The sequence below is a fragment of the Prionailurus viverrinus genome, chromosome X (genome assembly GCF_022837055.1).
Source record: "Prionailurus viverrinus isolate Anna chromosome X, UM_Priviv_1.0, whole genome shotgun sequence".
Lineage (NCBI taxonomy): Eukaryota > Metazoa > Chordata > Mammalia > Carnivora > Felidae > Prionailurus > Prionailurus viverrinus.
The window spans coordinates 38041719-38069709 of record NC_062579.1 but is presented as its reverse complement, the minus strand read 5'-3'; the positions used below and the strand labels follow the sequence as shown (position 1 = coordinate 38069709).

Below are 27991 nucleotides of genomic sequence, written 5' to 3'. Positions count from 1 at the left end.
TACTCTATACTACCTCTCAAAATCAACATGGCAGGGAGTTAGGAGCTGGAGCAGATGAAATCTGAACCCCCGCTCAAATATAGTCACATGGGCCTAGGTACCCGCATTCTAATTTCTTCCTAAGCAGGGAGGGCAGGAGGAAGAGGTGGCAATTGCCACGTTTTCTCTGCCCAGGCAACTGGCAGCTGGGGGGGGGGGGGGGGGGGGGGCGGGGAGCGGGCGCTGAGCCCTTTGCGCTACCACCTGAACCAGACAGCTCCAGGAAGTCTCTTCCTTCCCTGGAACCAGCAGGGCATGCCACATCTGGGTTAATTCTTTATTAGGATTCAGGTTCCAAACAAGGTAGAAAGCAGCGGCAAGAGGGGTGCAGGTAGGGGGATGAAGAGGGAACACCAAGTGTGGCTAGCTGGGCCACTGCCAGAGGCCAAATGGGAGCCCCTGGGCTGGAGGGGGTGGGGCTGGGGCCAGTCTACGGGCATGGACAGGGTCAGCGGATGGCGTATCGGACGTAGGGGACCTCGACGTCCTCGCCGCTCTCGTCGTTGCAGCACAGCTCAAGCACCAGCGCCCGCACGTGGCGGCCCAGCTTTCGCTTCGACACGCGGCTCACGATCTCAGTCATCCTGGGTGCGGGGGGAGGGGCAGGTCAGAGAGGCAAAAGGCAAGGAGGGGGGGCAGGGAGGCAGAAGCGGAGGCTGGTGAACAGGGGTGGAGTAGCTGCAAGTGGAGGCCCCCCCGCCATCCAACTCACGGCTGATCCAACCGTTCCTTGAGCTTGGCGGCTGGCATGAAGAAGGAGTAGAGCATGGACACGCCCTGAGACAGCATGGTGATCTCCAACTTATGCTCTGTCTGGAGGAGGGAGAAGGGGACAGCAGTGTCATGGGGATTGACAGACCAGTGAGTCACCTGCACGCGCTGCTGGCAGGTCGGGGGAGAGTGCAGGAGGGACCTCACCTTAAAGTAGTCGAGGAACTGTTTGAGCGTCATCTCCTCCCCGTTAGGCTGCAGTCCTTGTACCTCAAAGCGGTCCCACAACGTCCATTCCTGGTTATAGTACTGCGGGACAAGGAGTGGTCCCATGGGATGGGGGCCACCAAAGGGTCAGTCGTATCTTCGGCCTCTGCCCCACTCACCACCGCTCATGCTAACACGCTAAGTCAGACTGCAAGCTTCTTTTGTCAAGAACGTGTGGCTTCCGTCAAACCCCGAGTTAAGCATGGAAACCCTCCGATGACCTATGACCCACATGGCCTAATCACTGGGATCCTGTTCTGTTCTCATCTTCTACCCCCTCAACCTCTCACTCCTGCTCTAACGACTTAGTCTTCCTCAACCGTGCCAGGCATGCTCCTACCTCAGAACCCTTGGAGACTGATCCCACTGCCTGGAATGCCCTCCCCCCAGGAGCCTGCCTGGTCTCCTCTCCTCCAAGTCTGGGCTCAAATGTCATCTGTCCAGCAAGGCCTTTCCTGACCATCTCACATTTAAAATCCCCGGCCCATCCCCTTGTCACCTGGTACTCAAGTCCTCCTTACCCTGCCCTTTTTGGGGGGTTCTAAAACCACTTATCATGTCATTTATACACTCTATTTCACAATAGAGTTTCTTGACACCTATTAAGAGTACCTGGCACACAGGTGCTCAATTAAACTTTGAAGTGAATTAATGAATGAAACATGTAAAAGTAATTAGAATAAGCACCCAATGGACGTTGGTTGCTCTTTTTGTGTCATTAATAACCTCCTTGGGTACAATTAAAATATCCCATTGGGGCACCTGGGTGGCTCAGTCCGTTAAGCGTCCGATTTCGGCTCAGGTCACGATCTCACAGCTCGTGAGTTCGAGCCCTGCATCAGGCTCTATGCTGACAGCTTAGAGCCTGGAGCCTGCTTCAAATTCCATGTCTCCCTCTCTCTGCTCCTCCCCCACTCAAGCTCTCTCTCTCCTTCAAAAATAAATAAAAACATTAAAAAAATTAAAAAAAAAATCCCATCTTTTCTAAGGGCTTCCATTGGCAGATTCAGACCAATACTTAGCACAAAATATGGTAAGTGAATAAATGAATACGGGTGCACAAAAGAAGGTACACACTGACAGAAACTCTCACCTGGTGACAAGCTATGAAGCAAACTAAAGCAAGCTCTACAGAGAAACAACCCACTCACAAACCCACCTGCCCTGATGTAGGCCCTCACCTGGTGACGGGGTGCGGCAAGGGGTTCAGAGAAGCCAAAGAAGGGCAGGGCCAAGTTGAGGAAACCATTCTTGTAGGAGTCAAGTTGTCGGTGCCCCTGCACCACCTTATACAACTCCAGACACACAAGGCCAACCACAGCCGCCGTGGTCGTGGCGATGGCTGGGATGATCTTCCCTGCAATCAGCTTGCTCTGTGAGGCAGAAGGATCAAGAAAGGTGGTAGTCAAGGTAGAAGAAGCTCAGAGCCCACACACAGTGAATGGGATGTGGAGAACTCAAGTCTGGGAGGTTTAGGGGGGGAGGCAGGAAATCAGGTCCAGACTCCCCTCACCTTGTGCCGGTCCGCAGGGGGAATGTCATAGTTCTCTGCCCGGAGGTTGGATGCAGCCACAATGAAATCCATATGGAAATTGCTGTCATCATCCTTTTACGATGGGGGGACGGAGAAGGGGAAGGGTGGGGAGATGATGACAGGATCAGAGGAGAAAGAGGATTCCTGGACTTTAGGGACACAAGTATCCTCCACTGCAATTACCTGCTGGGCTCTCTCAGATCACAAACGCATGGCTAGGAACGTCTTTTCTTTCAGGGCCTGTGGCAGGCCCATGATCCAATCCCCATAAAGGCCTGGGGCTGCCTCCAGATCCCCACAGACCTGTGCTGTCTAGCCCATCCCCCTGCCTGCCCAGGGCCCCCACCCAGCACCTTCTCAAAGTCGATGGGGTACATCTTGAATCCAGGGAGCTTTTCTGGGCTGGGCAGTGTGGCCTTGAGCTCCTCTAGACGGCTGTCATCTGCAGGAAGAAAGGGATACCATCAGCCATTTAGATCCCAGGCCAGCGTCTGAGGGGGAAACAGGAGCCCAGGGTGGGGGGCAGGGGTGGCAAAATATGTCCAGGTAGAGAAAAGATGTGAAAAGGAAAACTATCCTGGGAGAGAGGAGGCGCAAGGGGAAGAGGTACGGCAGGGCAAGAGAGCATAAACCTGAAGGAGACAGAAAGGGGAATGGGTATATCAAGAGGGAGATCTCCAGAGACACTAAGCAAGACATCAGGAGGAAGTGGACATGGACAGACCCAGATGGGAGAGCTATACGTCTTGGGGAGAATGTTACAAAAGAAGTGGGGAGACATGGATAAGACTATGGGGAGGGGACGGGGGGGCGACAAAGATATACAGAGGGAATACTGGGGTGGAACATGCAGACATGGAGATAGAGAAAAGATATGGCAGAGGAGCAGAAGATATAAAAAGGGGAAAATTGGGGGCATTTGACAAGTAGGAAATTTTATGTATGTTGTATATTTCTTTTTATTTTTTTTAATGTTTATTTATTTCTGAGACGGAGAGAGAAAGAGCATGAGTGGGGGAGGGGCAGAGAGAGAGAGGGAGACACTGAATCCAAAGCAGGCTCCAGGCTCTGAGCTGTCAGCACAGAGCCTGACGCGGGGCTCGAACTCACAGACTGTGAGATCATGACCTGAGCTGAAGTCGGTCGCTCAACCGACTGAGCCACCCAGGCACCCCTGTATGTTGTATATTTCATACACGCCTTACATATTGCTTATATACACTTTACGTATACCATATGTACATTATATAGGTGTAATATGCACTATTACATCTTGTGTCCACTTACACAACTATACGTACATACCTACATATTTGTATGAGGAGAAAAATGGAGCAAATACAGGGATAAGACGAAAGGAGATGTGGAAGAAAAGATGAGAATAAACATACAGAGAGGAATATGAGAGGGTAGATATGTGGGAAAGGAGATGGGGAGATGACAGGAGAAGGGAGATCTGTGGAGAAGAAGATGGGGGTGGTGGTGATGGTAAATGTGGGGGGGCGGGTCACAAAGCTATAGATGCAGTATCTAATCTATGGACAGGGACAGGTACAGAAGGAAAGAGATAAATACATAGAAACCAGGGGTCAGCAAACTATAGCCCCTGAACCAAAGTCAGCCTGCCACCTGTTGTATGTGTAAAATTTTCCTGGAAAACATCCACACTCATTCATTTACATGTTGTGTATGGCTGCTTTCGTGCTTCAACTGTGACAGGTGATTAGCCACAGACACTATGTGGCCTGTAAAGCCTAACAGTTCTTATCTGGCCCTTCACCTGATATTCGGCATGAGCTGGAGGAAAAGAGATGGAGAGAGACGGGGAGTTGAGGGGAAGAGATATGGAGAGGGAGACGGTGGGGGGGGGGGAGTGCTGAGGGGGACGAGGAAAGATATATGGAGGGCAATACTAAGATGAAGACACAGAGGAACACGGGGGGCAGATATCAGGAAACGAGACCATTGGTGGAGTTCATACCCCCCAGAGAAACATAAAAAGAAACAGAAAAGTTTTTCTTTCCAAGGCAAATACACATGGAGCACGAGAAACAAACAGCTAGTTCTCTTAAAGGCAAAACATCGGGGAGGAGAAGGAAGGAGGGAGAGGAGGGAGAGAGAGAGAGGAGGGAGAGAGAGAGAGAGAGAGAGAGAGAGAGAGAGAGAGAGAGAGAGAGAGAATTTGCCCAAATGAACTTCATCATTTCAGAGGAAGGATCAAAGGAAGGTGTAGGGAAGCCTCAGGCCTGGGGTCGCAGAGCAGAGCCAGGGGCCGAGGACCGGTGGGGAGGCTGGCCCAGGCCAGGCACAAGGTAGGTGGGGACTCCGGGCCGACTGGCCAAACACCCTTACCAACTGAGGCATTGGCGCTCTGCAGCTCCTGGTCAGAGACGTGGATCTTGACGCCAGACTTGGGGGTAAACTCGGGGACTTGCACAGACCGTAGGAGTGTGGCGACGGCAGCTCGGTCCTGAGAGCCTGTCAGCCCATAGGTCTGGGCAAACAGGTTGGCGGCAGCCACCACATAGTCCAGATGCAGGGGCTGTGAGAAGGCAGGGCCCGGAAGGATGAACCCATCAGCTCTCACCTGATGTGCCTCAGCCTCCTTCCCTCCCACCCCCCCACCCGACCTGAGGAGACCCCAGGGAGGAGACTTACATTGCTGACATCAAAGGTAAGCGGGTGTGGACAGCGCTTGGGCCCAGACCAGAATGGAGCTCCCGAGCTTGTGAGCTAGAGGAGTAAAGAGATTTTTGAGGGGCAGGACCTGACAGGAGAGGCCTAACAGGCCTGCCTCCTCGCACTGGCCCCAGACGTGCCCTGACTCGCTGGGCACACATAGGGCGCTGGAGTCAGTCACGCAAGACCCCGACTGCAGGGTCCTGGAGGTGGATGCTCCGATGCCAGGTTGAACCAGGGACCTCACTGAGGCAGGCGCTCACTTTGTGCCCGCCAACTCTTACAGACAGCCAGGCACCGTACTAACTTACTATTAGTAAGTACCAACGAATCGTCACAAAAACCCCCACGAGGTAAATTACTACCAGGTCTACTTCACACAAGAGGAAACTGAGGTGCAGGGAGAACTTATGTGACTCCCCCAAGTGCAAATGGAGCTGGGATTCGAACCCATATGGATTCCCATGTTCTCAACTACAAAACTTCTCCCCCATAATCGTATAGCCTTGGGAATCGAGTGTGACTCAGAATGCCACAGGTAAAGGAGACAGAAACGAAGTCTCTGGCTCAAAGGCAATACGACGGGAGAAACAGGTCAGACTTAATCATTCTTCTGAGATCCCCGTGCCTCGGGGCGCCTGCCACAGCTGGACTGGTGACTGGGAAGAGCATGTGGAGAGCCCACAGCAGGTTCCTATCTCGGGAAAACGCACTGCGCCAAACGGACCTGGCAAGCGGGCATTACCTGGTCGGGAGGGAAGTTATGCAGCAGCTGCCGGATGTTGTTAGAGTACTGGGTGTGCCAGTGGTGGCAGGCCCAGGTCACACAGTCGGCCCAGGTCTGTGGCCGCTGCAGCACCAGGCTGCGCTGCACGGCCTCCAGCACCTCCAGGGGTTGGGTGCCCGCCAGCCGCAGGGTCCGCTCCACAAACTTGGGGTCTCTATCAGGAATTGGAGGGGTCAAAGGGGCAGGATTACACAGCGGCCCCAGGAGTGGGCTCCAGGGCAACCCCACTTTCTCCACGGGAAGCTAGTCCTGACCCCCCAGGATTCATGGATTCATTTGACAAGTGTGCCTGGTGCTGGGTGTTACTGGTGAGGAAAGCAGACGGGACGCCTTGGCTGGCAGGCAGGGGTGGCACGGGGGCGGCATTTGGGTACTTACGTGAGGTACTGGTTGACGTTTTCTGCCGGCTGCTTGAAGAGGCCTTCAAACTCGTCCCGAGCCCACTGCAAGACAGACCAAATGGACTACATGGAGTGATGGTTGACAAATGGGTGTACGTCATTAGAAAGACCATCAGTTGAGGGGCTCCTGGGCAGCTCAGTCGGTTAAGCATCCGACTTCGGCTCAAGTCATGATCGCGCGGTCCGTGGGTTCGAGCCCCACGTTGGGCTCTGTGCTGACAGTTTGAGCCTGGAGCCTGCTCTGGATTCTCTGTCTCCCTCTCTCTCTCTGCCCCTCCCCCACTCACACTGTCTCTCCCTCTCTCCCTCTCTAAGATAAACATTAAGAAAGAAACATGTTTAAAAAAGAAAGTGAATAAATCCAATCGGAAGAAACACAGCTGCTCTGGGAAAAGAGAAGCCCCCCACCACGGGTCCCCAACCTTCCACCCCACCCCCCCACGGCCCCTCAATTTAAAAACCAATGCACTTGAACTGACCAGCGGCTATGCTAGTGTTCGTGTGAAAACAAAGTCATTCTTAAGGATCTGTGTACCTTACTAGAGATACGTTACATCTTGATTAAAAAACAAAACAATTCGGTCATGTATTTTTTACCACCATTTAAAAAAAGAAAGAAAAAACCAAAACTTCAGACCCAAACCTAAACGGTCGCTATACAGGACCCAGGGGCTTGGCAGCAAACAAGACAGCCACTCAGCACGGTGAAAATTCCTAGGACAATAAACGCACTCACTGGCGAGGGGGTTTGGAGGGTAAGACATCTAGGTTCAAACCCCAGCTCCGCTACCTAGTATATGGTTTTGTGACTTCAGGAGCATATAGTAACACTTACCTTTACACCCTCCTTTCTAAAACAGATGCTGTAACGATAATACCTGTGTGGTGAGGTTGCAAAGAAAAAACGAGCAAGTGTGTATATACTGAGTTTCCTAAAACAGCACCAGATACACAGTAAACACTAAGGGCTTTACAACTGTGAAGCAGACACGCAGTCAGCCCCATTTCACAGAAGAGGAATCCGGCACAGAGAGGCGGAGTCCAAAGTCACACGTGGCTTAGTGAGCCCGAGGTGGGTGCTCAAATATGAACACCCCCACTTGAACTATAGGTCAGAAGGGAAGGTGGCCGAGGAAACCAGTTTTTCTCTATTTCCCTATTCCCGGTCTCACCCCACACCCCTAACTAAACATCCTGAATGGTTTGCTCTCAAAGACCACAGGGCCATTCTGATTGCACAACGGTTATCCTCGGGTTGCCGTTCGGCTTTGGTTTGTGGCCCCAGGGCCGGTCACCCGGGTGTGTTCACTTTGTCATAACTCAGCCTGGTGATAGGCTCACTGTGCCGTATTCTATTCGCACATGCATCACACAAACAGAATCATCCTGAGAAACTTGCTGTTAAAGCCACTCTGAGCTACAGCTGGGGACACCTGAATAGGGACTAAGCATTAGAGACAAATAACTGGAGGAGGCAGTAAGAAAATACTGTTAATTGTTCTGCGTGAAAGTGGGGTTTTGGCTGGATAGGAGTTGTCACTCGGGAGCGCTTTTGTCCCCTGAAGTTGGCGGGGGGGGGGGGGGGGGGGGGGATGTGGCAATGTGTGCAGACATCCTGAGTTGTCACAACTGCAAAAGGATGCTAGTGGCATCTAGTGGGCAGAAGCCAGGGATGCTGCCAAGCACTGGACAGTGCAGAGGATGTCCCCGCAACCCTGACAAAGAAATATGTGGCCCCACGTGTCAGTAATGCCAAGGCTGAGAGACCGTGTTATGCAGAACATACTAGAGGTATGAAGGAGTGAAGTGCTGTGCGGTCCGTGGTAACAGTCCAGCCCAAACAAGGAAAAATACAGGAAACGAAGAAGAAAATGCACTTAAAAAAAGGGTCCTAACGTTAACAGTTACTATTACATCTAGGCGAGGAACGATATTTGAGTATTCGTCATGCCACTCTCTGCAGTTCTCTACACGTTGAAAACTTTTCAAAATAAAAGAAAAAGAACGAATGAATCGCTCTAAAAACCCAGGTTGCTGGATGGGAGTGAGGGAGGCCAGTGTAGAGAAAAAGCACATCTTGAGCTTAGGAGGCTTGGGACCCCTGAGGGGGCCCAGTGGCTGCTCCCTCCCCTCTCCCCACAAAGCTGATCACCTGCAGGGTGTGCTCAATGGCATTGGGGAAGTTCTTCAGCGTGCAGATGGGGATGGACTTTTCAGGCGGATCCTGGCTAGAGCTGTAGGACTCTGTCAGGAAGGGGATCACCACCTGCACGTTGCCTTTGGTGCCCAGCGTGCCAGACTCCAGCAGCGGCTTACGGTAGTACACGCAACGGCGGTCCATGTACATGCCTATGGGGGGGAGGCGGGGAGACAACAGGAGTGCCAGGAAAGGAATGTCAACAGACAACGGGAAGACAGGCCCTCCTGACACGCACGCGCGCACGCCTTTGCCCTGACCACCTCACCCGCCTCCAAACTCACGGGCATCCACGTTGTCCAGGGCATTGGCCACACCATCCAGGTTTTGGAAAAAATCGTCGTCATAGATGCGCTCCGTGTCAGGGCCCACACGGTTCTGATGGCTCGTCACCCGGATGTGCGGATTCATCTGGCGTACAGCCGCAGCGGCTGTGTCAGACTTTAACTTCTAGGGGGCCGAGGGTGGGACAGGAAAACGGAGCTCAGTTATTCACACACTCATCCAACAAACCTCGATAGGGCTGTCTTCCTAAAAGTAGATTTATTTAATGCCTGGGAAGAACCAGGCCCTGAGTTCAGAAAGCTCCCCGATTTAGAAGGAGACAGTCTGTGATAGTGCCACACGGCTAGGGCTGGAACAGAGATGGCAGGGGCTCAGTGGAAAGAGAAGCAGCTGGACAAATGCAGACTGGAGACAAGAGGCCAGGCATCTGTGTTTATGCCTACCCAATACCTACCGCTCTTTCAGGGAACGGCACCCAGGGCTGGGGCACATTCTCTCCAACGAAACAGGATCCTTTCAAAGCCCGGGTCAGGTCATGTCCCTCCTCCACTGAGGGGAAAATGAATTGGCCCCCACTTCCTCTAGTTCATCTCCTACCCACCGCCACACCATCAAGATCCTGGCCTGGAATGCTCTTACCCAGAAAAAGGGGCCCTACTCCCTTCTACCCTCCAGGTCTGCAGAAACAAATCCTTCCTCAGCCGTTGTAATGCAAAACTGCCAACCCATCTCCTGGGCACGCCTGACTTCCCTTAGCTTGCTTTCGTTGTTTCCTTTGCACAGCACTTACCAACATTAACTACAAACTGCACCGCTTTGCTGTGTTGATTGCTTATGGCCTGTCCTCCCTCTCCAGAGCCTTTGTCTCCTTGGCGTATCCCAAGTGCAAGAGCAGCACCTACGCCCACGACTACCTAGTGACTAAGTCAATAAATGGAAGGGGAACAGATCCTGGGCAGGCAAACATGGCACTGTCCCTTACAGAAGGCTTCCCAGCTTGATCCCTGAACAGCCCGGGCTCCATCTGGCAGAAAAGTGTGAATGTAGCACAGATGTTCTCCTAAGGGAAGGCTTGCTGGCAAGGTCGGCCCTTGGTTGGCCGGTCTAGGAACCTGGATTTCAGGACGGTTCTCACCATTCCTTATCTGATTAGGGTGGCTCACTGTGCCTAGACTGCTTATGCAAACAGTGTGATGTGTGCCCAACTCCTGCTTTCCTTCTAGGAGGCTGGAATTTGGGTATGTGCCCAGCAGACGGTGCCTATGTGACCAGCCCATAGTACAAACCCTAGGTGCTGGGGCTCTAGTGAGCTTCCCTGGTTGGCAACATTTCACGTGTGTGGTCACAACTCGCTAGTGGGGGAAGTAAGGGTGTCCCGTGTGACTCCACTGGGAGAGGAGTCTCGGAAGCTTGTGTCTGGTCTCCCCTAGACTTCGCCCCGGGTGCCTTTTCCCTTTGCTGATTTTGCTCTGCATCCTTTTGCTGGAAGAAATACTAGCCGTGAAAATGGCCACAAGCTGTCCTGAGTCCTCCTAGTCCAGCATCGGACCCGGGTGTGGTTTGGGGGACCCCTACACACTGTCTCAACCAGCACTGATAAGAGATCAAGGAAAAAGAAAACATAAAAAATAAAAAAAGATGAAACACGGCAGATCCGATGGAAGGGTACTCGATAAATGCTGAACAAGAGACACAGAGAAGCTGAGGGAAAGAACTGAATGAAAAAGGTGGAAAGGCCTCCTTTCCAGAAAGAATGGAAGCGAAAGACAGGAGGAAAAGGGAGATGACAAAATCTCACCCCCTCTCCCCAGCCCACTCACCGTGACGTCCCAGGGCCGGAACAGAAACTGTCGGTTCAGATTTGACTTCTCGATAGTGTCCATGTCTGTGACCACAATCTCTCCACCTTCTCCACAGCCCAGCCCAATCATAGCGAAGTTTTTGAGCAGCTCACAGCCGATGGCTCCTGCACCCACCTAGGAGGCAGTTGAGGAGAGACAGGCTGGTTAGGGTGGCACAGGTGAGCGTGACACCACATATTACTCCTCACTCTCCCCAAAGACAGCAGGAGAGGTGAAGCGGGTCTAGGGGCCACATCCTCAAGTCTCAGGGCTAGAAAAAACAACCCATAGCTGTCTGAGGAAAGGCAGAGCCAGGGTGGGGGGAAACAGGACACGCCAGGCTTTCCCTCGAGATAAAGAACATGGCAAAAGGCACGCGACAGAGGTACAAGAACCGCAAGACTCTCCCTTGAGAGGTGGGAGACTCTAGAGATAGCTGAAGGCCCAGGGAGGTGAAGGTTCCAGGCGTCTAAGGGGATTACTCACTAGAAAGTACTTCTGCTTGCCCAACTTCTCTTGCAGGTCTGAGCCAAACACGGCCACCTGCCCATCATAACGGTTCTGGCGCTGAGGAACACGAAGGGACAAGGGCCACGTCAGAGGGAGCCTCGCCAGAAATGCCCCCAATGATGTCTTCCCCATGGGCCCCCCCCCATGGGCCACACACACATACCGGGTGGCACTTGTCCTCCGTGAGGGCCTCTTTGTCCTCAGGGAGACACTCCAGGGCATCAAAGTACAACCACTGCATGATGGGCATAAACTTCCCGGAGCAGGCCTGGGGATTGGGGAGGGGAGGGAAAGTGGTCAGTGGTTACTTGGGGACTGACACAGATGGACAATAAATGATGGGACTCAGGGAGGTGCCTGGCCTGCCCCTGCCCCTCTCTACCCATCCTGACCTTCATGACCTCCTGGGCAGCCAGGCCCCCAATGAAAGCGTTTATAGGCGCCAGATCCCCAGCAGCCACATATGCCAGCTTCCGGATGAGGTCCTCATCCAGGCTGTCCTGCTGCACTGCTCGCAGGGCTCGAGCATTCACGGCCCGCGCTAGGGTCACCAGCTCTGTTGCATCCTCCTGGTGAGGCAGAAGGAACCAAAAAGGCACCTGTCAGGCCACTGGTGGAAGAGGGATGGGGAGGGAGGAAGGGGACGGGGAAGAGTAGACCGGTAGAGGCACGGTGCGCCCTCAGTGCCGAGGTCATCTGCCCTGGTTGGCCCACTGAGTCACCCACCTCATTACGGGGCCGAGGGGGCCGGCCATGCTGAGCACAGAACTGGTGTAGGGCCTGGAAGCCAATGTGCAGCTGGGCAGGGCGGGAATACTTGGCGAAGTCCGTCATCACAAAGTCAGGCTCTGCCAGTGAGGCCAGCAAGGATTTCTGTGGGGGGCAGGGCATCATCAGAGCCTAGAAATGCCCAGAACCACCCCCCACAGCCCACTCACTACCCCCCACACTCACAAAGCTGATCTTCTTAGGTACTTTGACCTGACTGACAATGCCTCCACGGATATAATCGGAGAAGTTGGAGGTGTCACAGATGCTAAAGGTGTAAGGACCTAGGTAGACGGGGAAACTGTCAGGCTACCCGCCCTCCCTAAAACCCACAACACCCCCAAGATAAGGGAAAATCCATCCCCGATCCAGCTCAGTCATCAGGAGCCATCTCTCCACCCTGGATTCTACTTGGACGTTAGAAATTATCTCTCCTCTCCCCAAGACCCAGGCTCAGAGCCCACGAGAGCCTGTGTCCTTGGACCCAAGTCCATACTAGAAGACGTTTTCTGCTCCTTGTCCAAATCGGCTCAGATACAAGTGGATCCTCTGATCTGCTCTGTTCAAACACCAGAGAACTTCTCCCCCTCCACACAGATACTAGGGACCTATTCTAGGAACAGCTCAAACATGAGATAGCACCTCTACCCCATGCCCACCAGCAGGGGACTCTATCTCTGGTTTACCTCTGACACCCAGGATGGGTCTCCCCTCACTCAGAGCCCAGGGACATATCTCCTATCTTCCCTGATTCCTCCAAGGCCCTAGCTCACCCAAGACTTTGATCTCCATGGGCTGACTTCCGTTGAGTTCAACCATGCCCTGTACTTCTGAAAAGGAGACAAAGTCGCCACTCTCAAATCCATGGCGGGCCTCATCCAGGCAGGTGACCACACCGGGGCTGTCCTGGATAAAGGCAGAGTGAGCCTCAGAGGCAGGCTCAGGGTACCAGGAGCAGACGGAAGGCCTGCTGCTGCCCACCTGCCTGCCAGGGCCCCCGAGGCTGATCTCACCTTGGTGACCATAGAAACCATAGCGCTGAGTGGCTGCTCCCCATTGGAATCTGTGAGGATCATTTCCTCTCCAAAGTCACAGAAGAGCTGCCTGTAGAGGGAGGCAACAGGGCTAATGCTCGAGAGTCCCATGTTCACGGGGACCTGTGCGTCCCTCAAGGTGCAGCGAATACTTGCTGAGCAAATTCAGCCCATAGCTGCTGGGAATTGCACAGTGCCCATGCCACGTGGGGGGAGTTGGACACACAGAATCCAAAACCTGGGCGGCTAAGCAGGGTGCTGAGGGCAGTGAGAGCTTGGGGGTCTTGACCTGGACCTGGCAGGGGTCGGGGGACAAGGCCGGGGGCACTCACCCAAATAGGCCCCGCGTGTCTGCCACCACCAGCTTGATGCCACGGCTGTGACAGAACTCACCCACCCGCAGCTGGTCCTCCAGGGGGGTGTTGGTGAGGACCACCACCTGTGGAGAGGTGGAAGCTCAGGGAAAAGGGCCCAGGACTGGGGCAGAGAAGAGAGAATAATGGAGGAAGGCTGGTGCCGGGGGTGGGGGTAGGGGTGGTGGCGGCTCAGAGAGAAGGATCCTTAAAGCTCTGCCCGTTCAACTCCCATTCACAAAGTATCTACGATGTAGCAGACGCAGCCAGGGTGAGACCCAGCGAAGAGAAATGCCAATCCTTACGGCAGGGCGGGCAAGGTAGCAGGCAAGGTGATGAGGCGGCCAGGAGGACGGAGTGTGGAGAACAGCTGACTCATTTACACACCAACACCCACTGCTGCCTGCCCACAACCCTGCCTTGGCCCGGGAGACACAGCAGTAAAACTCCCTCTGCAGCCAAAGTCTGAGCTCACTCCTACCACACCCACGTGCTCCCAGTTTTCGAGACAATGCCCGCTCAGCCGTGTTCCTTGGGACTTTGCTTTCTGCCCGAAAGCCCGCCCGCCCTTCCCCGCCAGGGCGAGCTCCTACGACCGCCTCAGGCTCAGCGGCAGTGCCCTGGCCCACGGGGACACCCAGGGCACAAATCTCCGCTCCCATAGCTCCTCTTTCCGGCTCAGAGTTTTTATTTAACGAATAACCAGATGGCCTTTATCGTGTGCCAGCTGCTATTCTAAGCCCTTAGCCCTCACAAAAACTCTACGAAGTAGGTACTACTATCGGTCCCAGGTCCACAAATGAAAAAAAGTAAAGCCAAGATGAAGTGACCTGCTTGAGGCCACACTAGTAGACTAGAGGCTCGTACCACAGCAGCATGGCGCCGGCCCGTGCTCACAACCATTACGCCACAGGTCTTGCCCATTCACATGCCCCGCTCCCCAAAAAGGCAGGCCCAGGGTCCAAATCCCACCTGCATCCCTAGCATGAAACCTGGCACACAGCCCAGCCCACTTAATAGAGAACTAACGAACAAAGCAGAGATGTACTCTGAGACAACTGGGAAGGAGGCTGGGTAGCACCCCCTGCACCCCCAACCCCAGGTACCTGAAAGCCACTAAGGAAGTCCTCGACCAGGGGCCCAGTGTAGGCACTGACAGGCACATAGCTGTTGAGCTCAGCGAGGCGGGGCTGTGAGACTTCAGCCCGGTTTTTCCCGATGTCCTCTTCCCGCAGGTAGAACTGCAAAAGGGAGCCAGGGAAGGAGGGAGTGGCGGCGGAGCCCGGGGGACCGGCACGTCAGCAGGGAAGAAGGGCCAGGGAGAGATACCTGGGAGGAGAGGTCAGCCCAATGGGCGGTGCCCTGGTCATGTAGGGTGACAGCCTTAACCCCACCAAGGATGATGTTCTTGGCGATCTCCACACCTAGGCCCCGCAGGCCTGACACCAAGACGCTCGATGTCTGGAGCCGCTTCATTGCCTCATGGCCCAACACATACCTGCCAGGTCAGGGGGTAATTCCAGGTCAAGGCCTGGCCCTCCTGACCCTATCCTCCCGGCGCCCCTCCCACCGCTCGGCCCAACCTAGGCCCCACTTACAGCTGCCGGGAGTAAAGGCCCTCATCTATGTCTGCTTCACTGCCGTTCTTTGCCATTCCCTAGGGACAGAGAAGAACAGGTTGGGGGAGAAATGGAGGAGGGCGTGGACAGATGCACAGTGATACAGAAGGCTCTCCCACCCACCACTGCCACCACCCTGCCTGCCAGGGTCCAGGGAGAAGACACTTACGTTGGTTGGCACCGAGGGCACTTCGGATAATACGGAGTGGGCAGGGGAACAGTTAGAACCCGGCTTTGGATCAGGCCCGGACACGCGACGTTTCTTGGACAGCGGCGAGCTGGACATCTGTAAGGGAAAAGGAGGGTCAGAGGTGAGCCTGGGGCACATGGGCGTTTCAGTTGGTTAGCGGTGACTGCGGGGGAAGGGAAGACTTAAGGGCTAGTGTCTCCATTTTACAGAAGAGGAGGCGGGTACAGAGAGGTGAGGTGACTTGCCCAGGGTCACACAGCTGTCAGAGCTAAGATCTGAACCCAGGTGGTCTGGCTTGCAATCCATGTTGCTGACCACTAGGCCATTCGCCTTTCTCCCCAGCCCAGCATGAGGGAGAGACTCCAGTCCTGCAGGGTGAGAGGAGTGACAAGAAGAATGTCCTTGTGGGAAAGTCAGAGGAGGGTGTAGGCTCAGGTCAGACCCTGCCGCTCTTTGACAGGCATCATTTAACCCCTGTGGGCTCAGGTCCCTCACCTGTGCGACAGGGCTGACAATGCAACTTACCTACCCCACGGAGTTGCTGAAGTGATGAAATAGAGCCCAGACCACAGAGCCTGGCACAGAGCGGGCACACAACAACAAGCAGCTGTTCTCCTCACCCTTAACCCCGGCGACAGGGGCGCAGGAGGGAAACATGGCTTAGACTTCCATCAGGGGAACGTGATGGCAGGAGACACCTTGCCGAAAACCCAGTCCCCCCAGAAGGGCTTGGGAGGCAGAGTTTTACAAAGCCCACTCCACCCCTCCCCCCAGCTCCGGGAGGGGAAAGGCCCAGGCCAACAAAAGAGGTCACGGTGAGAGATAAAACACATGCTTCCCAAGCCCTGTCTGCATACGGAGCCCCTTACACAGGTGGACAATTACAGTGGATGAATATTTATTAGAGATCTTCTTTGCGCCAGATGTCACACTGAGCACTTCATCAGCCTTGCCTCACTTTGTCCTTAGGGCACCCCCATAGGGTTTGGGCTACTATTGGTGACATCTCTCAACTAACAGAGGAGGGAAAAAAAACTCACTCGGGGACATCTGGCGACCTGACTGAGGTTCCCACAAACACAGTGGCCAAGCGGGGCCCAGAACAGATCTGCTGACCCTGAAGTCCAGGCGGCCGCCCGGTGTTCTCACATTTCATCCCCTCAATGGTCCTGACCCTGCAAGGCAGGGTTGAGTGTCCTTGCCAGACAAATGAGAAAACCTGAGCTCACGAGGTCAAATTAACTTGCCAAGCATCACACACCAGGTCTCAGAGACAGAACAATACAGCCTGCTGTGGGAGTGAAAGCTGCGTGTGGCTGGATCCAGATGCTGGAGACAACAGGACCCTGAATCATTTCCCCTCACCCCACAGTGCTCTTCTAAGCCCCTGTTCTCCTCCAATGAGCCATTTCTGCCTCCCCCCACCATCACACCGAGCACCCCCACTGTACCTAAGATTTCATCTTGGCACCTGTCATACTCTGACACTAAGCAAGTGGACAGGAGCTCCCTACCATCTACCAGAAGCTTACCGCCTGTCAATCACAGGGCTTTGTCTAATCCTAACAATGCCCACGAACCAGATAACCTCATTCCCACATCACACATAAGAAAACAAAGGCTCAGAGAACTCCAATCACTTGCCCACAGTCAGGCAACTGGTGCAGGTCTGTTTGCCAAACGCCCCCTGGAAGAAGAGAGTCAGGACCAAGCTCAGGGCCCAGCCCACAGGGCTAAGGGATGAGCCGTGAGGGAGGAGGACCCAGAAGGCAGGAGGCTGGCTAGGGCCCTGGAGCCAACCAACCTAATTACTTGGAATGCAAAGCACCAACCTAGACAAGAAAAAGTTGGTGAATTAGTATGCAAAGTAAACCATATTTTTCCATTTACGGACCCTCTGACCTGGGGAAGGGATCTCATTTACTCTGAGCCCCATTTTCTCCAAAAGTAGGGACAAATGGGACTGTCCTCAAGGGGCTGCTGAGAAGGTTAAAAATGTCTACTCCTGTGGTCAGAACTCAGCAACTTGAAGACATAACTAAGCTCCTCCCTGGGCACCTGTAGTGGCCTCCATTACTTAGTTATCTCCTTGCCTTGTCACCCATTTCCTTGTCTGGGACACACCATCTCCCTTGCTTCCTAAATCTGAGAGAAGATCCAGAACCAGAGAGATCTTTAATATGTGCACTTTTTACCTCTGGATTCCTGTTGCCGCCAGCAAGGGTCTAATCAGGCTTTGGGTGATTGTTCCAGAGAGGATGTCCATTGCTAAGACTTGGAACAGCCCAGTGTCAAGGCAAGCAGAGGGATTCTGGGGCAGAAACCCCAGAGAGGAGTTAAAGATTCCCCACCCCCAGTACAAAATTGATACCTTTTCTCCCTCAACATATGCTCAGGCCCCAATTAGGACGCATGTACTATCCATTGTTCAGCAAAGCTGAACTGGGGCTTAGAGAGTTTCAGAACTTGCCTGAGGTCTCCAAACTGGTGATTGTGAAGCCTGAGCATTCTCTACCACCCAAACCAGAGAAAAAGGTTTGAGGTAGGAGTCCTGGAGCAGGTTTGAGAGGGGGCAGGCAGAGGGTCAGGTTATCGGGATGGGGAAGCTAGGGCACAGGATGCTGGGGCCTGTCAAACCTCCTGGGAGGGATTAACTGAGAAGTCCCTGGGAACATAAAAGAGAGGAGTCAAGAGGTGGTTGTCTGAGCCCATAGAGGCTCAGAGGGAGATGGGATAGGGGATTAGAAGCCCTAGGGGGCAGGCAGAGCAGAGCCAGGCCAGGCTGTTAAGACTCATATCTGGGTCTTTGGAAAAGATCTTTCAGAGAAGGACCAGGAAATTACACTAGAGGTCCCCAGAGGCTGCAAGGAGGAGGGCAGTAGCCAGGTCCCCTGGAAGTGGCACAGGGAATGGGTGGGGGATTCTGTGGCCCAAGGAGGCTGTAGGAAGATGCTGGGGTCTGGGGGGAGGTGTGCTCTCCATCAGGAGGATGCTGGGGACCTAGGGGTCTCATCGAGCAGATGCTGGTGGCACAGAAAAATCTTTGACCAAAAATAACAGGGACTTGTAGGGAAAGAGATCTCTGACATCAACATCAGAGTCCCAGGAGGCTACGGAGGTGAATGTAAGTCCTCAGGTAGGGTTGGGGAGGGATTTCTAATGGAGCACAAAGGCTTGGTCTTATCTCTGATTGATACATGCTAAGTACAGCAACTGCTCTGACAGCGAGGAGAGGGGAAGCTGAGCCCAGACAGGTCTGGCCCTAAAAAGTTAAGTAAGCAGATACTGACTAGGTCTCCAAGCAGGGTTGGGTTTCTCTGACCAATTATGTGGAATCCCATGGAGGCTCTGCGAATAGATGCTGAGAAGGGGGTTTTCCACTCTGACTGAGGACAGACAACTGGGCCTGTTGGGGAAAGGGACATCTGACAACGATGTTGGGGTCCTATGAACCTGAAAACAGAAGCCGGGGGCCTCTGACTGATGCTGGGAACCTTCAAAGACTCTGAGGGCAGATCCTGAGGCTTGATGTGAGGTTAAGGGAGCTGTGAGAGAAGCTGGAACCCTGGTTGGCTTTTGAAGGCAGAGGTTGAGTGAAGGGTGGGGTTTGAGAGGAGTCTGATGGACTGGCCAGGAGGCAATAGGGTCTGCCAAGGCAGGTGGATCTGTGATGGACAAATTATGTGTCCAAACCGTTCTGCCCTGGCTTCTAGTCCTCTGGGAGGCTCTGAGGGAACATCCTGGGAGTTAGGAACCTATGATCAGGGATATGCCGAGACCCGCAAGAGGCAGTCTCTAAAAAGAATACTGAGCATGAAAAAGAAAGCATTCTCTTAAAGTACAGAAAGTCTCTAAAGGCAGATACCAGGAATTAGAGGAGCCTCTAAAGGTAAATGTTGAGAACTTCGGATTAGAAATGCTGGGCTTTCTGATGGAAGACGTTAGGGCCAGGTTGGGGTTGAAGACGTGAATGGGTCTCTGACATGGAGGCCAGGCCCAAATCGTCTTTCACAGGGTCTAGTCTCCCTGGAAGCTCTGAGGGCAGATAATGCGTGTGTGAGTTGGGGGAGGGGGGGTGGCCTGAAGGAAGATGCTAGGGAAGATTTTCAGAAATGAAGGCCATTCCCGGCGGTCTAGCCCCTCTTGGAAGGTACAAGAGCAAATACTGAGAAACTAGAAGTGTCTGAAAGAAGCTTCTGGGGTAGGTCTTTAATGGCTTGCATTGTGTGGGGGGGCTTCGACCAGGAATGTCAATCCCGTAAGTGTCTACTGGTTACTGGGGGGCGTTCTGACCTGCGATACAAGGTTCGGGACAGGGTCCCGAACCCTGACTAAGGATATTGAGCCTGAGTCTCTACAAGCAGATCCTGGGGGCGGGGGGGGGGGGGGGGGGGGGTCCTGACCCCAAGGTCAGATTTCAGAGCCCGAGGGACTGGGCTGGTCCAGGATGGGAAATATGGACCCCGCCCCAAGATCTGTACACCCCCTCCCCACAGATCCCTAGCATCCGAGTCACCACCGCCAAGTCACCACCACCAATCCCGACACCAGCCTGGCCCAGCGCCGACCCAGTCCAATGCCTCCCGAAACCCCTGCCCCGGCCCTCCAATGCCTCCCGAAACCCCTGCCCCGGCCAAGGCGCTGAGAAAGGCCGTTTGTTACCAATGCCGGTTCCCCGGGTCGCGCCGCCGCCAACTCCTCTAGGAGCCGAAGCCAAGCCCGGCCGCCACCCTCCTCCTCCTTCTCCTCCTCCTCCTCCCCGCCGCCTGGGCCGCCTAGAATCGCCTCCGCCTGGGCCGCCTTCTCCTCCCCCGGCCGTAGTGGTTGCGCTCGCCCCGGCCACCTCCTTCACCTCCGCCGCCGACACAAGATGGCGGCTGCGGAGTCTGAGGCCGGAACAAAACCTTGAGCCCCACCCCCCAGAAACCCGGATGCAGGCAGGCCGCGCCCATTTCATGAATCATGTATGGTGGTCCCTGACTCATTCGAAGAGGAAGAGCTCCACCTGGTGGTGAAGGTGGCAGTAACTGAGAAAACAGGTAAAACAACATAAAGGCTACGCCCCATGGAACTGTGAATAATGAATACATTGTTGCAGCCAGGAGGCTAAGGAAAAGAAGGACCTCAGGGCCACACTTCCCAATCATGAATTATGCATGAGGCCTGGTGGCTGGTGGACTAACACCCGGCAACCAGAAAGCCAATGTTAAACATGGAAGCCACGCCCCCGTAGCTCATGAATAATTAACGACCTTACAGCAGCCCGGAAGCCAAGGAGACCAAGGCCACATCTTATCATGAATAATGCATGAGGCCCGGTGGGCTGGAACAAAAGGTACCGGTCCGCCTATTGCTGCATCTAATACCCCATAAGCACAAGTAAGGAAGTAGGGCTACCAAAGGGAAAACACACTCCTCCCCCCCCCCCCCCCCGCCCCGGCTCATGAATAATGAATAATGATGCTGCAGCAGCTCAACCTGGAAACTCAGAGGGGTCAAGAAAGGCCCCACCTAGTTACTTATGAATTATGTATGAGGCTGGATGAACGGAAACACTCAAGACAGCCCTGCCCAGCTAGCAGGGATTGTGGTACTCCAGCCAAGGCAACACAGCCACACCTTCCTGTTCATGAATAATGAAAGATGATGCTGCACAACCAAAGGGGAAACCCAGGGGAAGTGCAGCTGCCTCCTCCCCACCCCTGACTTAACTGAACAGGAACCAGGGCTGCCTTGGTCCAACCAAATCTAGACTCATTATATGCCTTTGGCAGGTGCATCAGCTGCCACAACTGTAACATGGGGATAGTAACAGAACCCATCTACCTCATAAAGGCAAAATGTGCTATTAGGAAAATGAGAGAATATGGATTACAGTGTGAGCTCGGAGCAGCGCTGACACAGGGCACTATTAAATTTAAGTATTATATATTAACATAAAAGAACTATATAAATATCTACCTCTGTGAATATAAAATTAGTAAAAAAAAAACCCAAAATAACATAAAATAACATAAAATTAGTTATGGGTAAAAAAAAAATTAGTTATGGGTGACGGTATACCCAGTTGCGAGAGAAACTTCCAACGTGGGGCATTATTTAAAAAACAATGCCTTGGGGCCCCTGGCTGGCTCAGTCGGCGGAGTGCACGACTCTGGATCTCGGGGTTGTGAGTTCGAGCCCCATGTTGGGTGTAGAGATTACACAAAAATAAAAATTTTTTAAAATAATAAAAAATTGGGGCGCCTGGGTGGCTCAGTCGGTTGAGCGTCCGACTTCAGCTCAGGTCATGATCTGACAGCTTGTGAGTTCAAGCCCCGCGTCAGGCTCTGTGTTGACAGCTTGGAGCCTGGAGCCTGCTTCAGATTCTGTGCCTCCCTCTCTCTCTGCCCCAACCCACTCGCATTCTGTCTCTGTCTCTCTCAAAAATAAATAAACATTAAAAAAATTTTTTAATTAAAAAAAACACAAAACACAATGCCTTGAGACAACCGTCCAGAAGGACACTGGAAAACAGAATGCTAAAGCCACCACAATGTCCACTGAATAGGTAGGATAGAGTAACAGGTCACCAGAGATACAACTGTCGGATACACAATAAGCACCCGAGAGACATTTCTCTCAAATAATAACAGATCACATTAACAGGCGGCATATTATGGTGATGGGTCCTTTCCATGCATTGTGTCACTGGTCTCAGGAATGCAGAGCAGGAAATCGGTTCCTTCCTGGCCTTCAGGTCTCAGCTCGAAGGTGACCTCCTTAGAGAGCTCTTGAACCCTCACAAAAATCATTTCTACCCACCGATGACTAGCTGTGTGACCTGGGGCCAGACACTTCACTTCTCTGGGCTACTGTTTCCTGCTACCCCCCGCCCCCGCCATAAAATGAGAACAATAGTAACCTACCTTGAGATGGAGTTTAAATGAGTAAATAGGCAGAAAGGGCTTAGAACAGTGCCTGGCACAAAGTGCTGTGTGACCAACATTATTAGTACCTGCCACTAAACTGGTGGTGGTGGGGACACATTATGGCATCTGATTAAGACTACAGACTCTGGAACTAGATTAACTGGGTTTGAATCCTGGCTCAGCCACTCACTGACTGTAAGTAACTTTAGGCAAATTAGCCTCCCGGTGTCCCAGTTTCCTCATCTATAAAATGGGATAATAATAACCTACCTCCTAGGATTGTTGTGGGGATTAAATGGGCTAATAAAGTGTGAAATGACCTGACCATCATCATGCCCATACCCATTTTCAGGCTCACAGAAAGATTTGCCAAAGACCACACAGCTGACAAGGATGGATGAGATTGGAGTCTAGAGCCTTTGTTGATAATCTGGAATTACTGAGCTATGAGGAATGAACAATGCAGGAGGCCTCGTTCCTTTGCTTAGATTTAAGGCTTAAATCTGGAACCCGTAAAGGGAAAGCTAACAGCCGGTCATGCAGATGAGACCGTAAGAGCTACGCCCCTCATGAATTATGCGCAACGCCCCTAGAAAAGCCACGGAAAACGGGGGGGGGGGGGGCGCTACTCACCTTTACGATTAATCAATGAGTTCTAGTTTGCCCGGCAGTCGGCAGAACGCCCCTTCAGCACACCCCTCCAGCACGCTGATCCGCCCTCTCGTGAATAATTCACAAGCCGATACTTCCCGCGGACCAGGTGCGAAGGAGGCAAAAATAGGCTTCCTCAACAGCCCCACCTCCTCATGAATAATGAAAAAAGCCGCGGCCAACGAAGGCCCGGCAGCACGCTGTCCCCTCGGGAAGAGCCTGGCACACTGGGTTCCAGTGTCCCTTCCACAGCCTGGGCTGGGGGCTCCTCTCCTTAAAAGCATATGGACCGCGACGTGTCCACTCTCCTCGCCCCGAGTACCCAAGCGCGGGGGGACCTCATCATACAGCCTGAGGTCACAAAGGCCACAGATACATCCACAATGCCACGTCGGTCCCGAACGTTCTCACTGTCACCAAGACCTTTCCTGAAACAAGCTCTCCCCAAATTCCGCCCTGACTTCGGGATGCTCAAACTTCCCCTCTCTCTTTGGGGAGCACCCCGAAACCCTGCCCCATGGACAGAGTACTAATACACGGACCTTAAGGGTCTCCTCAAACATCCCCTTAAACCCTGTCTCCGAGGGGTATAAAAACCCTGCCGCCCGGTGATACTCCCAAAAACAGACTCAAAAATCCCACCCGGGCGTCCCCAAACGCCACTTCCTAAGGGATCCCTCGAAAACAGCCACCCCTAAGCGCCACCCCGGGCCCAGAGCCTCCCAATGTGCCCATTAGGGGATCCCCCCAGTAGAGCCCCCTCCCCCAAATGCTGTCCAGGGTTTGGGGGCACCGTGCTCCAGCTCACCCCCTGCGCCGGGCGGAAGCCTCGCCTTCCTGCTGGAGATGAGCCGAAGCCACGGGGCAACGGAAGAGCAAACCACCTCCGTCGTACAAGAGCCAGAGTTTGCGCGGAGCTCGGAAGCGCGGGGCCTTGGAGGGCGCCCGGTTTGGGACGTACCACAGATGCTTAGCAAGAGGGAAGCTGGCCCCTGCTCCCGCGCCGTCGGCGCCCGTGTCAGACCCAGACACCCCTACGGGTTGTGGTACTTCCTAAACGCGCGAGGCATGCTGGGGGTGGTAGTCCTGTCTGGCCAGTGCCTGGTGCACGTGGTGGGCTACAGCTCCCAGAGTATGGGAAAATGTAAACCTGGGCTGTGGAATTGCAGGAGCTATAGGCTCCGGGGGATGGGAAGGGGGAGTGGAATATGGGGTGCCTCCAGATGGAAAGGCACACCCATCCTACAGATGGGAAGGCTGAGGCTCAGATGGCCAAATGAGTTCATTCATTTGACATTTATGGAGCTCAGGCTGTAGGCCAGGCGCTAGGGATTCTTCCCTTTGCCCTCACGGAGCTGACATTCTAGCGAGAGAGATAGACCATACATATAACAAATAAGTAAAAATTATTGTTTTGCATATATTTATTGTAACAGATATATATGACTGTATAATACAAATTATATGTAATAAAATAGACATATAAATACTACTTAGTGGACATAACATGATAACTAGTGTTACTATGTAACTAATTTACCTTTACATACATATAATAAATGTCTTGAATACGTTGTGTCTATTCTATATTCATATGTGAATATATAATTAAATATATACGTGTGTTGTATATATGTGTGTGATAACTGCCAAATGCTATGGAGAGAGATAGAACAAGGTAAGGGGAAATCTGTGGGGTCAGGTTGCATTTTTAGTGTGGTCAAAGAAAGCTTTGCAGAGAAGGTGATGCTTGAATGTTTGTGTTTACCACAAAATTCTTTTATCACCTCATCCCGAATTCTGGATCTCATATCCTGTCAACAACCTCCAAATTTATTCATTTGAAAAAGACTTCTTGAGTGCCTACTAAGTGCAGGGCACTGAGAGAACATAGCAAAGAACATATGGAGGAGACTGCCCTTGCAGTAGTCCAGAACACTCTCCCATCAGATCTTTTCCCTTTTTTTTTTTAAATTTTATTTATTTTTGAGGGAGAGAGAACACGAGCAGGGGAGGGGCAGGGAGAGAGGGAAACACAGAATCCGAAGCAGGCTCCAGGCTCTGAGCTGTCAGCACAGAGCTCAATGCAGGGCTTGAACTAACAAACCACCAGATCATAACTTGAGCCGCACTTGGATGCTTGACTGACTGAGCCATCCGGGTGTCCCAGATATTTTCCTTCTTATTTATCTTTTGCCTCACTTCAGAGAGACCTCCCCTGATACCCCATGCAAAGTAGTTAAGGGACTGCCTCCCTGAGGAAGTGGCATGTGAAAAGTGAGGAAGCAGGCCATGTGTCACATGGGGGAAAGAAAGCATTCCTGACAGAGGGAACATTAGGTGCAAAGCCTTGAGGCTGGAGGTTCTTGTTTGAGGAAGAGCAGAAGGCTGTGTAGTCAGAGAGGGGTGAGGAAGGGAGAACACTGGGTGATGAGATCAGAGGCCATGTCAAGTAGGGTATTATAAGCCAGGCTGAGATGTTTGGTTTTTGTTCTAAGATTTGTGGGGAGCTGTAAAAGGATTTTAAGCAGAGGGGCCACATTATATAAATTACATTTTATTTTTTGTCTTTATCTATCTTAAAGATTATTTATTTTTGAGGGAGAGAGAGAGACAGAGAGCAGAAGTGGGGAAGGAGCAGGGCAGAGAGAGAGGGGACAGAGGATCCCGAGGGGACTCTGTGCTAACAGCACAGAGCCCTATGCGGGGCTCGAACTTACAAACCATGAGATCATGACCTGAGCCAAAGTCCAAAGTTTAACTGACTGAGCCACCCAGGCATACCTAAGTTATGTTTTAGAATAAACAAGCTGGCTGCTGTGTGTGGGGGGAGAGAGAACTATGAAGGAAAAGACGGGAGCAGAAAAACCAGCAGAGAGACCACTGCAAGAGTCCAGGAAGTCGTGAGAGAGGATCAGACTGAGATGGTAAGGGGCACCTGGGTGGCTCAGTCAGCTAAGCGTCTGACTTCAGCTCAGGTCATGATCTCACAGTGAGTTTGAGCCCTGCGTTGTGCTCTGTGCTGACAGCTCAGAGCCTGGAGCCTACTTCGGATTCTGTGTCTCTCTCTCTCTCTCTGCCCCTCCCCCACTTGTGTTTTCTCTCTCTCAAAACTAAACAAACTTTTAAAAAGAGATGGTAAAAGTGGAAGTGGTGAGGAGGGATTTGATTTTGGATTGGTTGTGAAGGTAAAGGCTCCAGGATTTGCCAAGAGATCAAATATAAACAAAGGACATGAAAAGTAGAAAGGAGTCCAGGCTAGACCCCCAGGTTATTAGCCTGAGGAGCTGGAAGGATGGATGGAGTTGTTATCAACTGACATGGGAAATCAGGTGTGGGGCAAGATCGGGAGTTTGTTTCTGGATATGTTACATTTGAGATGCATGGTGGACATCCGAGTTGTGGTATGTGTTGGTTGAGTGAGACAGTTGGGGACCAGGTGCGAAATTCAGGGGTTGGAGGGAGGCCTGGGACAGTAGATACAGGCTTGTGGACCATCAGAGGTGACAGCTGAAGCCATGAGTGTGGCCGAGTTCTTCTGTGAAGAATTGACGGCCCTCAAAGGAATCTGGATCAGTGGGAGTGATTGAGGCGGGATTTGCACTTTCCCAAGCAAGAGGGAAGAGCAATCATTCCAGTTGGAGGGAATAGCTTGAGCAGACAGGGAGACAGAGAATCCCAGGCAGGCTCCACACAGGCAGCGCACAGCCTGACACAGGGCTTGAACTCCCAAACTGTGAGATCATGCATAACCTAAGCTGAAACCAAGAGTCGGACGCTTAACCAACTGAGCCACCCAGGCGCCTCTAGCTTTTTTTGGTTTGTTTTTTTTTTTTTTTCTCTTTTTAAGTGAGAGTGATTTGAACAGTTGTGATGTGCGTATTTACTCATGCTTCCCAGCTCTGGTACATGCCAAGTCCTGTTCTAGGCACTAGGGACACAGCGGTGAGCAAGGCAAAAGTCTCTTCCTTCGTGGTGATTTCGTTCCAGTAAAGGAGACAAACAATATCGAAAAGGAGGAAAATCTAGAGGATGTTAGAAGCTGAGAAGTGTTATGGAGAAAAGTAATGCAAGGAGGGAGGCACAGGGAGTTTGGCGGGGGAGGGTTTGGAATTTTAAACCGGGTAGCCAGGACAGGCCTCATTAAGGAGGTGACATTTGAACTTTCAAATAGCATGTCTCTTGCAGTCTGGAACAGTTCTTCAGTCTTCCCTTGACCTTCATGACCTTGATGCTTTTGAAGATGACAAGCCAGGAATTTTGTTGCATGCCTCTCAGTTTGGTTTTGTCTGATGTTTCCTCATGGTTGGATTCCGGTTCTGCACTCAGGGAGGAAATATCACAGAAGCGACCCGGACTCCTTACTTCATGCTATCATTTGGCTCGTAATTTTAATACTGATAATGGTTGTTTTGTTCCTTTTCCCTTTGGAATGAACTCACATGCATTTCGTGGAGAGATACTTTGAATCTATGTAAATATCCTGTTCCTCATCAAAGTGTAACCGACCTGACCCACCGACTGCTAGTGTCAATGCTAGTTTTAATTTGGCATGTATATATTTTCTAATTCCATCACTGCTGACAATTATTAGTATTATCAGTTGACATTCTCCTGTAAAAATATTTCCTTTCTCTATTTATTTACTCTTTCACCTATTCATTTATATAGGCATTCATTCATGGTTTCTTGAACCTTTATCAAGTGCTTTTTCTGTGGTTCAGATTACTATGTTTGTTTACTTTGGGTCCATTAATGTAGAGAACTACATTTATAGCTTTTCTGATACAGACTCAATTTTTGAATTCCTGGGATAAATTCTATTTGATCAAGGGGCGCCTGGGTGGCTCAGTCGGTTAAGCGGCCGACTTCGGCTCAGGTCACGATCTCGCGGTCCGTGAGTTCGACCCCCGCGTCGGGCTCTGGGCTGATGGCTCAGAGCCTGGAGCCTGCTTCCGATTCTGTGTCTCCCTCTCTCTCTGCCCCTCCCCCGTTCATGCTCTGTCTCTCTCTGTCTCAAAAATAAATAAAAAACGTTAAAAAAAATTAAAAAAAATTCTATTTGATCAAAACAGGTTTGCTAAATGTACTAATGAATTCATTTAGCTAAGATTTTGTTAAGGATTTTGACATCTACAGATATAAGTGAAATGGGCTTGAAATGTTCAGGTACTGTCTCATCTGTTTCTGGGGGGTGCCTGCGTAGCTCAGTCA

General features: G+C 52.3%; 1 protein-coding gene across 2 annotated transcripts; it reads right to left on the bottom strand.

Annotated features, from left to right (window-relative positions):
- Positions 1–302: 302 nt before the first annotated feature.
- UBA1 (ubiquitin like modifier activating enzyme 1) lies at positions 303–23604 on the bottom strand. Of its 2 annotated transcripts, none has more exons than XM_047843724.1 (26): positions 23586–23604; positions 15195–15311; positions 15005–15063; positions 14736–14904; positions 14513–14647; positions 13386–13492; positions 13033–13123; positions 12793–12925; positions 12206–12303; positions 11978–12124; positions 11644–11820; positions 11415–11519; positions 11228–11308; positions 10721–10876; positions 8900–9065; positions 8571–8767; positions 6396–6460; positions 5976–6171; positions 5210–5284; positions 4904–5093; positions 2905–2993; positions 2531–2623; positions 2199–2390; positions 958–1059; positions 752–852; positions 303–623 (listed from the first exon to the last, which is right to left on the bottom strand). In XM_047843724.1, the coding sequence occupies exons 2-26, from the start codon at positions 15309–15311 to the stop codon at positions 488–490; spliced, it is 3177 nt and encodes a 1058-aa protein (XP_047699680.1). In that variant the 5' UTR covers positions 23586–23604; the 3' UTR covers positions 303–487. The 2 variants fall into 2 exon arrangements, with proteins under 2 accessions (XP_047699680.1, XP_047699679.1); XM_047843723.1 differs by lacking the exon at positions 23586–23604 and adding an exon at positions 19878–20060.
- Positions 23605–27991: the final 4387 nt, after the last annotated feature.

What these genes read in the sequence shown, in the direction of transcription:
- UBA1 (XM_047843724.1), bottom strand. Translation starts at nt 15,311, where the DNA reads ATGTCCAGCTCGCCGCTGTCCAAGAAACGTCGCGTGTCCGGGCCTGAT. An exon ending in CATGGAGATCAAAGTCTTGG is followed by an intron (nt 12,304 to 12,792) that starts GTGAGCTAGGGC and finishes CCGTCTACCTAG; the next exon opens with GTCCTTACACCTTTAGCATC. An exon ending in CCCCTCGGCCCCGTAATGAG is followed by an intron (nt 11,821 to 11,977) that starts GTGGGTGACTCA and finishes CTGCCTCACCAG; the next exon opens with GAGGATGCAACAGAGCTGGT.